Source organism: Micromesistius poutassou (assembly GCF_964030765.1).
Source record: "Micromesistius poutassou genome assembly, chromosome: 15".
In the NCBI taxonomy this organism is placed as follows: Eukaryota; Metazoa; Chordata; class Actinopteri; order Gadiformes; family Gadidae; genus Micromesistius; species Micromesistius poutassou.
This window is the reverse complement of record NC_140285.1, coordinates 15,822,562-15,835,061: the sequence shown is the minus strand read 5'-3', so window position 1 is coordinate 15,835,061 and position 12,500 is coordinate 15,822,562. Positions and strand designations below refer to the sequence as shown.

Here is a 12,500-nt window from a genome sequence, read left to right as displayed (position 1 = left end):
CACTTCCTTTCTTCTGGCAACCTATAGAACCTTCCAAGGCATACTTACCTACCTATCGACCTTCCTACCTTCCAGGAACTACCTACCTATCTACCCTCCAAGACTTACCTCAATACATTTCAAGAGACTCATACCTACCTATCTACCAGCCATCCTGCAGACAGTGAAGTTGACTCAAATACTCAAAGAACCTGCCTTTCACCGTAAGCAAACACCAACCTCCATCTCCATGCCAAGATTAATCAAATGATTAACCGATGAACAGATGATAAAACATATGTAACCATTCAAATAGTATCGCTGTGATCTGAAGTGTTGATATTAGAAATAGTAGCAGTCATATTAGTATTCATCTGATTCCCTGGCCTCCTCTCCTCTCCAGGACGCTTTGGTTATCCAACCCTGGTTGCCTTCAGCACCATCTATTACTGTGGCTGATCACACTCTGGGCGCTTGTCCTGCAGCCAGTTCAGTGTGCACGCCCACAGCTTGCGCCCTGTGCCCGGGCCGCTACCGCCACTAAAGTCCCTTTAGGTGTTTCCTACCCTTCCATGTTTAATCATGCCCGTGGGTAGCTCTACTCTGTGACCATTTAAAATGGGCTAAGGGCCATCAGATCACCATTTACAAAGCTGGCTGTGCCAGCTTTGTAAATGTGTCTATCGGCCTATTGTTACGTTGTTCACATGAGTAACTCACTTAGATGAATGGCCTTACCGCACTATTACTGAGGCACTTTACAACAAGCCAAATAAAGGAGATTATCGGTCTCAGCTAAAGCCTATATACATTCCCTGAAGCCTGAATGAGGTAAAGAAACCAACAAACAACAGAAATCCCTAGCATGCTTGCATCGTGAGTTACTGAACTTTGTTTCAATGACATTCAAAGTGACATTAAACTGCATATGCATGAGCTAAGTCACAGTGTTTTATTAGCACAATAACATGTCAAGAATTGTGTTGCAAATATGCCTAATGATTATTGATGTATGCTAGCCACAAAGGTACTGGTACATATGAACATGTGTGCATGAATATGTATGCTGCTGATCGGGGGCAGTGGAATGTGTCCGATTCAGTCTGCTCGTCCATATGATGTTTGGAATTGATCGAGTAGTTTTTCCATCACCTCCCTCTCTCCTCCCTCTGCCTTCCTCTTCCTCTTCTTCCTCCTCTGCATCTGTTTGTGAACGAGCAGATGGACGGAGGAAGGCGGACCTCTCTGGGTTTCGGCGTTCGCTCACTTTCTTGTCTCAACATACTCACTTTTCACCTCATGCCAAAGTCGAACGCGTCTCAGACGAGTTGAGACATTAATGTTTGATCCACGTGTTACGTTCTCTGAGTTAAATTCCAACCATGTATTCTTTTAGGGTCTTGGTCTCTTATCTTTTACAAATGTACCAAACATCTCTTTCTGCCGCTTCCCGTTCCCCTGCCTCATCCCTGCCCTCTCTCTCTCTCTCTCTCTCTCTCTCTCTCTCTCTCTCTCTCTCTCTCTCTCTCTCTCTTCTCTGTCTCTCACTCTATCGTCAATTTCAATTTATGAGCCGGCCTTAATGGGACTGTAAGAGAGCGCTCGATGCTATTGATCTGGAGGCTGTGCATCTTGACCTCAGCGTGTAACACCAGGGGAAAGAAAAGTACACGTTCATTATCAGACTAACACAATACACACACACTCACACACACACACACTCACACACTCACACACACACACACACACACACACACACACACACACACACACACACACACACACACACACACCGATCGTGGCTCAAAGACCTGGACATGAGAGACAGCAAATATTTGTGCTCCTCTCAAAGCAAAGAGAATCAATGCTATAACAGGTTGTCTGAAAACATATTCTTTCTCTTTCGTTGTGCTGGAATCAGCCCATCACAAGATTAAAAGCCCAATTCTTCAAATCCATGTGAAATAATTAAAATGTATTTTCAAAAAGTCTCACATTTAATAATTCTGTAATTCTGCCAGCCCATTAATCCTGCCATTTATGATTCAGGAAGATAGATCCTTTCCCTCCCTTACATGTGTCTTTCTCCTCTCTCCCTCTCTGTCTCTGTCCATCTCTCTCTCTCTCTCTCTCTCTCTCTCTCTCTCTCTCTCTCTCTCTCTCTCTCTCTCTCTCTGTCTCTGTCCATCTCTCGCTCTCTCTGCCCTCTGAAGTGTCCTGTCCCACCTGTAATTGGCTGTCCTAGACTGAGACACGCTGATGTAGTGGCGCACGGCGACCCGCGTTGCCATGGGGACATGAGGAGGCCCCTTCAACTTTGCGACAGGTGACAGGTACACAGGAAGTTGTTAATCAGCGCAACGTATGCGAGAGCATGTAAGCGGAAGCGAATGTGAGGGAGGGCGAGAGAGCAGGGCAGAACGCTTCTCTGTCTCTCATCCTCTGGTTCCCAAGGAGCTCCTCCTCCTCGGTCCACACCTGCCATCCATTATTCAGGCACAAAACAACACTCATCCAGACATGAATAATCGAGAGCCAAAGATGAGGGTTAGAGACACAGCGAATGAGGTGAGTCCTGGGCTATCCTCGCTCCCGCTCTATCTCTTTCTCTCTCTCTATCTCTTTCTCTCTCTCCATCTCTCTCTCTCTCTCTCTCTCTCTCTCTCTCTCTCTCTCTCTCTTCTCTCTCTCCCTGACAGACAGCTAAGTGGCTGCTAAGGTTCAGGTTCAGTGTGAAGAGAATCAAACAAAGATGGAGGATAAGTAGAACGAGTGAGCACACATACACACACACACACACACACGCACACACACGCAGCACACACATGCAGAATAACAAGTACAAAGAAGCCGATATATACATACATACATCCCAAGAACAAACAGACACGCTCGAAAAAACGTGCAAAAGCATTCACAGACATGCACACACACCGAACACACATGGACACGCACGTCTTGTCGTGTCAGGGATTAAGCTTGCTTTAAACAAACACGCGGTGGGACAATCAGTGCTCCGGTGCATCTGCTGCGGCGGCGGTTGTCAGATACGGTGCCAGAGAGATCTAGGCAAGCAGGGCAGGAGGCGCTGAGGGGCGCTGGGCGGGCACCGCGTTCTGGGCCGCGGCGTGTCTCCATGCATGTGTGTGTTTGTGTTTTGGGGAGTAGGGGATGTGTGTGGGAGGTTGGTTATTATTTTTTCCTGCCTATGTTTGCATTGTTTCTGCCGGAAGACGCGCCGCATCCCGCCCCAGTGTGCATGGTGGGGGGAGAGAGAGGGAGCGGTGGAGTGAGAGAGATCGGAGACCGAGAGAGAAAGGGAAGGGTTGGATACGGAGCAGATGAGGAGAGGGAGCAGAAAACATACGATGAAGAGGAAGTGGGTCACCCAGAAGTGGGCCTGTGAGCGTATCTGTGGCTAAGTACGTGTGTAATTGGGGTGTGTGGGCCACAAATACAGTTGAAAGAGTCAGGGAGAGGAAGAAACCGTCATTGTGTGTTTGTGTGCGTGTCTGTGCGTACGTGCTTGAGTGCGTGCGTGCGTGTGTGTACGTGTACGTGTGCGTGCGTGTGTGTGTGTGAGTCTGTGTGTGTGTGTGTGTGTGTGTGTCTGTGTGTCTGTGTCTGTGTGTCTGCGTTCACGCCAACCTTGGTGGTCTTGACTTTGTTGCCCGTACTGCAGCTCCAGCCGGTGAGGTCGGGGAGGACCTTGCACTCCTCTCCCTCCATGCACGGCTGCATCTGACACCACCACTTCTGGGCTACGATGGAGGCTGGAGAGAGAGAGAGAGAGAGAGAGGTTCAGGTTAAAAAGTTACGGTGTGTGTGTGTGTGTGTGTGTGTGTGTTTAATGGTTACAATGACCATAAAACTCCTTGTAAGGACACTGTACATGTTTTTCAGATCACATTTTAGGACATTCTGAGAGGTTGACCTTCATCTAAAATGGCCACCTGACCAGCCTACTGCAGTGCCTGCATCTGAACTGAGTGTGTGAAGACTAATGTAATGTATTCATGAACTCGTTCAAATACTAAGGGTTGTTACCTCATAGTGGAATTCAAAGGACATGAAAAACAGCCAAAAATCGAAACAAGGAGAAAACAAAACAATTACACACCACTGAGAGCAACACAGTCTCACTCCGAGAACGTCAAATTCCGACTAGTGGCAATGGCACTTTAGCGTCAGTCACTAGCCGCGTTTACATGGACACTTCTGTTCCGAATAGATTTCTAATCGGAATAGATCTATTCCTGTCATGCGATCCGAACGTACTGTATACATGGCATTTCCAAAAGTGGTAAGCAAACGTTCTGTCTCTCGCGCACACCTGACACATCTGGACCGGCGGCGACTTAATGGACGAATAGTGTTATCACTATTTGGCATTTTTATGTATTTTGTTGGTTTTGTTTGTATCGTTTGTTGGTAAGGTTGGTCTGAAGTGCTCGTAGAAACTTCTTAGCTCTACCGTAGTGATGATTCAGCTCCTGACGCATTCTCCGCCATTGTACAGTAACCTTTATAAATCCCCGTTGCGCATGGAACTGCCACATTGGCAGTGTTGTGTTTCACCAAACAACAAAAAAAAATTAACAAAACTGTCTTCTAAATTAATGAAATACTGGGAAACGAATAAACCATTATAAGCAACGAGTGAACTTAATAAGCGGTCGAAATATTATTTTTCAACCACCGCCTCTTTCCCTTGACGGTGCGCAAAGCCCGCACGGCGCACAGACAGGTAGACAAAAGCAAAGCAGTCTCAGCATAAACACACAGTTGTGCGTTAAATTTGTCCATCGGGGAACACGTCAATTCCTCTAATGCTGACGTTTAAAATATATCAGCACCTATTTACCTTGAACTTCAGCTGTAGCCTTGCTGAACTCCCTGCATCCTCGCTGTCTTCATTAATTTTTTCCAGATTCGTATGGCAGTCTTATTATGGTAAACTAGCTCATTGGTGAACACCTCGTCAGGTTTTAAACAGCGACACGCACTCGGAGACAGTAGCCTAGGCCTAAAGAAAGACAGGTCCATAGCTGCTGCACAAAAATAATGCGTGCCAACTTAGCAGTAGACCTAGTTGGTCTTAAAGGGGGGGAAAGCAAGTTCAAGTTTAACATCGATTTGCAGTGATCACTTGGCTGAAGGGTCATTCATTACATAATTAGCGCATTTGAAACTTGTGTGGCCTATATGGGTGCGGCTTATTCTGCTTTTTTAAATACATAAATGAAAGGCTTGCGGTTTATCCATGTTGCAGCCTATATGCGGGAAATTATTAATTAATACATTATTACACGGCTACTTGCCGAAACGAAAAAATAACTTCACACGGTGTGTCTTTTGATAATTTATTTGTTACCATTCGTAGTGTTGATCAGCAGAGAAATAGTCCGCCAAAGACGTTGACGTCGCTAAGCAACCGAATCCGCTGGGTTTGATAAGTTACCGGACTACTTGCAGTGAGTGATACACAGACGTGAATCAGGCAAAAAAGCCATTTTCCTTGACAGTGAAAGTTCAGGTTGCATAAAAGTACAGACGGACCAATTGCGAACTACTGCAGCTGCTGATGCCATCTCTCTAAGTTACCCACACCCACCCCAAACCAATCGGAATAAGTGTATACATGTCACTACACCTGTATACACCAATACACTACACCACCTCTTCTATTCCGCATAGAATTGTATTCCGATCAGAGAATTGTATTCCGATTGAGGCGTATATATGATCATTTTTTATTCCGATTGAGCTGTTCTTCCACTTCTATTCGGAACAGAAGTGTCCATGTAAACGCGGCTACTGACGGGAAAAGTACCCTTCGGCGTCGTCTGCAGTCGGAGAGGGGGTTCAATTCACTACAATGTAATGCCATCCCCGGCGATGTTTGACGTTCAGAGCGGGTGCTCCAGCAGCCCATTCACTCCTGTATTAACCCGACTACGGCTCTAATAGACGTTGTGAGCATCTTTCCTATTGGATAGTTATTAGGAAGACATGGTTGCTATGGACGCTGAACCCAGTAGCTCACATGCCGTTTAAATCATAGCTATAAAACCATTGTCTTTGCTTGTTATGTTATTTTATGTAACCGTGTAGGCCTAACGGTGTTCTCTTATTTAACAACTTAAAAAAAAAACGTTAATACATTTTTCGAGCAGGTATGGCGTCTTCTTTCTTGGGATTTAATAGAGCGTGTTAATGTACCATTTTTGTTGAGGAGGTCTGGTGGTCTCTGTATATAATAAATAAATACATATATAAATATGTATGTCAATGGTCAATGGTCAGATACAGATCTTGTTATAATGATAAGCTACATAGGTCTACTTATAATATTCTGATTAAATAATTGTATATTTATTTATATATATATATATATTTTTTTAATATTTAATTAATTCAATATTAAACCAATGCATTTCAATCAGGAGATTATTTTAGACAGAATATGGGGGAGGCTGCGTAGGATTCCATGGCGCTATGGTGGTTGCCATCAACTACACGACCTGGCCATTATTTCATTTTCTGTAACATCCACGCATATATCCTGCATTTAATACATGTACGCATTATATGCACAATATCCCAAACATATTGATTCTAGGTTCCTGTGATAGGAGCGGGACACTGTGATGAGGAACATTAATGTACACACCGTTCACGTTGCAAACGACTTCATGAGTTCAAACATAAACATTCATTGTAACATAACATTCATTCATAGCTCTGCTCCAAACCACATTAACGACGTTAAGTGCGGCAACTGAGCTGCCGTCAATTGTTTTGTTTCTGTCATAAACTAGGGTCCGCTGGTTAGGAAATAGACAACAGATATTCTAAGGTGTCCTTCAAAATTCACCTTTGAATATCTTTCTATTTTCCGCAGTTTAGACTTTTTTTTTAAATCCCTGTCTGGTGGCTAGTCACGTCACCCTGAGAGATGCGCATGGACAGATTTTGTAGTGACACAGCCTATAAGCTATTCGTGAAAGCAAAACATCAAGCTCATTGATTTAACGAGGCATGTTATTTGAAACAATTTATTAAGTTATCATGTGTGAGAGGTCATTCCTCCTCCTGAGTGTGCTTCCTATTTATGTCTAGTGTACCCGTACTGTCCACAAGCACCCCCCCCCCTCCCAATATGGATATTGAGAATTGTTGCCACGTCCCAGTGGTGGTGGTGTCATATAAATGAAAGAGGGCATTCAAATATACTAAAGTGATTCATTAGGAGGCCGAAGCCCTAAAGGAAGTGATGCAATAGGTGGCTGAGGCGAGGACAAGCAGTAAGCTATAGACCCGGGATCTCTTTTATATCAAAGAGGGTCTCAAAGGACACATGTGATTATCAACTTGGGGGCTCCAGCTCTACAGGAAAATAAGAGAACATGTTAAATAAGAGAACATCATTACACAGTTACATGAAATAACATAATCAGCAAAGACAATGGTTTTATAGCCATGATTTAAACGCCGTGCAAGCTGCTGGTTTCAGCGTCCATAGCAACCGTCATAGCAACCATGTTATTATATTTCTGTCGAGACCTGAAATATTCTTCGTCCTAACTTTCAAACCAAACATCCTGCACATTTACCAAGCTTATGAAAGAGAAGATTATGAAAGTAAAATGCACATTTCTCACAAAAAATGTTTACATAAACACTTTCAATGGCATAACTATACTATAATATCATATTTTCCACCCAGGATAAAAAGTATGTCTGCCATTTTCACGTAACAAAATAACTAGGAAAAATGCTCACAACGTCTATTAGAGCCGTAGTCGGGTTAATACGGGAGTGAATGGGCTGCTGGAAAATGGTTTATTAAATAAAAGATGGGTGGGCGAGAATCAACACAGTCTCACTGAAAACTCGTCAAAACTTCCTGGTTTCACGTTAATAAGAGAACATCATTACACGGTTACATAAAATAACATAATCAGCAAACACAAACATTTACAGCCATGATTTAAACGGCACGGGAGCTGCTGGTTTCAGCGTCCATAGCAACCGTCATAGCAACCATGTTATTATAAAGTATGTCCGCCGGGGATGGCATGACATTGTAGTGAATTGAACCCCCTCTCCGTCTGCAGACGCCGCCGAAGGGTACTTTTCCCGTCAGTGACTGACGCTAAAGTGCCGGTTGCCACTAGTCGGAATTTGGCGTTCTCGGAGTGAGACTGTGCTGCTGAGTGTCAGACGTAGAGTGGGTGGTGTGATCTATTCCTCTCCCAGCCAAAAGGTACTGAGATGGATCCTCCATCGCCACAGCCTGCTTATAAGAGTCCTTACTCTTGCTTCTTGATGATGTATCTCGATCCACCCTTCCCGAGATAACAACGTCCGCTAAATCCCCAAACAGGCCGTAGTGTGCCTCGTCTGCGCAGGGTTCTGTGAACTATGCGGTTCCGTCTCTAAACTAATAGATAACGGAAAATGGATGAATACACAACATTATTATAAGGAAAAGTGTCTACGACGCCAGAAGAAGCAGCGATTCTGCCATAAACAGACTAATCTGGGGGAAATTAGAATGAGAAAGGAGGCCAAGGCTTCAGTGAGTGATGTAATCAAGCGACACGCTGCCTCTCCGCAGGCGGCAGCGGGGCTGCGGTGTGACGAGGAGATCCAGAGGGGATTTTCCAGGCATACGGGTACATTTTGTAGCTTAAAATATAATTGTCAGCACTAAAGTGAAATAAAGAAGATTATTGTGAAAGCATCTGGCCCCGATACAGTGTGTATGCAACTTTTCAATCAGTGCCATGCATGCTACTCCCACATAAGTATGCATAAAAGGGCCGGTTATCAGGTTATGTGAATCCATCCGGGGTATGTAACATAGTTTGACTGGTGGATTTCAGACGAGCAGCACCATGCTGCGTTAAGCTGGCGTTTTTCTACTGGTCTGCGAGTGTCAGTGTTCATTGATATTTTAATTTGTCTATCTGCTTTTCAGTCCTTGATGAAGCACTTGATGGGCGGGGGAGGGGGGGGGGGGGATAAAGAACGGGTGATAAAGCACAATGGCACTTAACAGCATCATCGTCTTTACTGTTATTGTTCATTATGAATTTATTCAGTTGAGTCGCTTGTCTGAAATGCCTCTATTTAGCACTCAGTGCACTGAGCCTGCCAAAGCAATATTGAATATTGAATAGTGAATAGTGAATAGTGAATATTGAATTTTCAACATTGAATGTTGAATAATAATCGGTGACTTTGATGAAAAACTATAATTTAACCTTGTAAACCCTCAACTTCCCGTAGTTATGATTTTTATAAGTTGATGGAAACAGAAGGCGTAAACGTCCGTCTTACTATTGTCATATGATCTATTATTCATGCTTTCCTAGCATGTATAATAACCTGTAGACAGGTGTGTTAGAGGGGGCCGCTGACATGTCTACATGTCTAATGTCTGCAGTATACCTGTAGGTATCCTCGAACCTGATGGCTCACCTCTACCTGTTCCTGCGTGAATCTGTGACATGGAATAGCCCAATGGCTACGTTGTCAACGGTATTCCAACGGTATTCCAAGTCTGTTTTCAACAGACTTCTTGGATTGATGGATCTTGTTCAATATTGCCATCCCTATCTCCTTGGCAAGCCTTTGCAATACCAGAAATCCTAGAAAGAGGTTTTCTTTCGAGTTGCTTTTTCATGTTTCAATTTATTTCCCTTTGGGGTGCCTTCAGCGGCGCCCCCGGCCGACGGCTGAGGGCGAGGAAGTGTTAACGAACCAGCTTCCCCCGTTTCCTTTGTTTGAGAAGACAAGCGTTGGAAAATAATTCCTGTTTTCACTTCTGTCACCTCGATTCACCTTATCCTTGCAAACATGTAGAAACTTTCTTCTGGTGCCAAAAGGGCTTAAAACAGAGCCTCAACATTGACATTTTTCCCAGCTTCCAGTGAATGCAGATACAGGGAGGAGATACAAGGAGGAGATACAGGGAGGAGATACAGGTAGGAGATACAAGGAGGAGATACAGGTAGGAGATACAGGTAGGAGATACAGGGAGGAGATACAGGTAGGAGATACAGGGAGGAGATACAGGGAGGAGATACAGGGAGGAGATACAGGTAGGAGATACAAGGAGGAGATACAGGGAGGAGATACAGGGAGGAGATACAGGGAGGAGATACAGGGAGGAGATACAGGGAGGAGATACAGGTAGGAGATACAAGGAGGAGATACAGGGAGGAGATACAGGTAGGAGATACAAGGAGGAGATACAGGTAGGAGATACAGGTAGGAGATACAGGGAGGAGATACAGGGAGGAGATACAGGGAGGAGATACAGGTAGGAGATACAGGGAGGAGATACAGGGAGGAGATACAGGTAGGAGATACTGGTAGGAGATACAGGGAGGAGATACAGGTATGAGATACAGGGAGGAGATACAGGGAGGAGATACAGGGAGGAGATACAGGGAGGAGATACAAGGAGCAGATAGAAGTCAGGAATGCTCATGGATGCCAACAGGTATGCTGCACATTGGGGATCAAACCCAGAACCAGCTGGGAGCCCAGCATCCTAACCATGATTCTATTCTTCCTCCAACGATGACTCCACTGTTGTTTCACAAAGGGTTTTTTTTGTATTATAATATGAATATCTATATTATTAAATCAAGTTTATATCATAGAAAAAAACAATTATGCCTTGTTTTGTACCACACCCATTATAAAGTGAATACAAATACAGAGTGCATACACACAAACGGATATCCTGGTACAAATATATCAAGAAACAAATATATATCCAGAGACACCGGAGTGACATGTATCCAGAGACACATATATCTAGAACCACATGTATAAATCCACATGCATCCAAAGAGACACATGTATCCAGGGACACATGTATCCAGAGACACATGTATCCAGAGATACATGTATCCAGAGACACATGTATCAAGGGACACATGTATCCAGGGACACATGTATCCAGAGACACATGTATCAAGGGACACATGTATCAAGGGACACATGTATCCAGAGACACATGTATCAAGGGACACATGTATCAAGGGACACATGTATCAAGGGACACATGTATCCAGGGACACATGTATCCAGGGACACATGTATCCAGAGACACATATATCCAGGGACACATGTATCTAGAACCACATGTATAAATGCACATGTATCCAGGGACATGTATCAAGGGACACATGTATCTAGAACCACATGTATGAATGCACATGTATCCAGGGACACATGTATCTAGAACCACATGTATAAATGCACATGTATCCATGGACATGTATCAAGGGACACATGTATCTAGGGACACATGTAACCAGAGACACATGTATCCAGGGACACATGTATCCAGGGACACATGTATCCAGGGACACATATATCCACATGTATCCAGGGACACATGTATCTAGGGACACATGTATCTAGGGACACATGTATCCAGGGACACATGTATCCAGGGACACATGTATCAAGGGACACATGTATCCAGGGACACATGTATCCACATGTATCCAGGGACACATGTATCTAGGGACACATGTATCTAGGGACACATGTATCCAGGGACACATGTATCCAGACACAGAGCTGAAGAGCAGGCAGATGTACCGTCGACGCAGGAGGGCATGGCCCTGGTGGTGCCGGCCACCTGCCCCGGGAAGCAGGAGCACTTGACGGTCTGGGACCGCTCCTCGATCTTGTTCTTGTTGCAGCAGCGATGGGCGGCGATGACCTCACACGTCCCTGCCTTGACATGGACTGCAGGGACACAGAGACAGAGACGAGGTGAGACAGAGAAAGAGACAGTGTGAGACAGAGAGAGAGAGAGAGAGAGACACAGAGAGAGAGATAGTGAGAGAGACAGATTAAGATAGAGAGGCAGTGTGAGACAGAGAGAGAGACAGAGGGAGAACAGGGGAGAGTCAAAGTGAGACAGAGACGGAGTGAGAGAGAGAGAGAGAGAGAGAGACAAAGGGAGAGAAAGAGGGGGACAAGGAGAGAGACAGAGTAGGACAGAGAGCGACAGAGTTAGACAGAGAGAGACAGAGTGAGATGGATAGAGAGACAGAGAGGATGAGAGGAGAGACAATATTCTGACGTATTCAGCAGAGTAAGCGAGTTACATTGTCCATGCGATAAAATAATGAATTAGGTCTAACCAAACGATGGAAAGAAACAACTTATTCCCAAACAATCTTATTTTGTTATTTAACGTGTAGAGCAACAGGGAAGAACAATGCCAATCTATACGGACAAACTGTCAATGTCCATTAAAAACACTAGAAAACCGAGAAAACTGAATTATTGGATTAGTCCAACTATGATTGGATTTTTAAGATGCATGTAATACACCTTAGTAGGACATAAATCAAATCGGGTTTTTCATAGTCGGATTATGACTCCTAGATTATTCGATTGATGGTCGCTTTAATCGTGCATGTATACGTTCAGATTGGAATCAGATTTTTGATTTTCTTTTCAAAATAAATGTTAATTTC

The 12,500-nt window shown here is 44.3% G+C and overlaps 1 protein-coding gene across 1 annotated transcript in view; it reads right to left on the bottom strand.

Moving 5' to 3' along the window:
• Positions 1 to 2,987: 2,987 nt before the first annotated feature.
• The window catches only part of LOC311360156 (chemokine-like protein TAFA-2), a gene marked incomplete at both ends in the record, with an annotated part of 27,023 nt that continues 17,510 nt past the window's right edge, over positions 2,988 to 12,500 (bottom strand). Inside the window, 3 exons of the mRNA XM_084480252.1 lie at positions 2,988 to 3,044; positions 3,628 to 3,752; positions 11,611 to 11,760. Coding sequence (XP_084336378.1) covers positions 2,988 to 3,044; positions 3,628 to 3,752; positions 11,611 to 11,760 — 332 coding nt within the window. The remainder of the gene's footprint in view (positions 3,045 to 3,627; positions 3,753 to 11,610; positions 11,761 to 12,500) is intronic.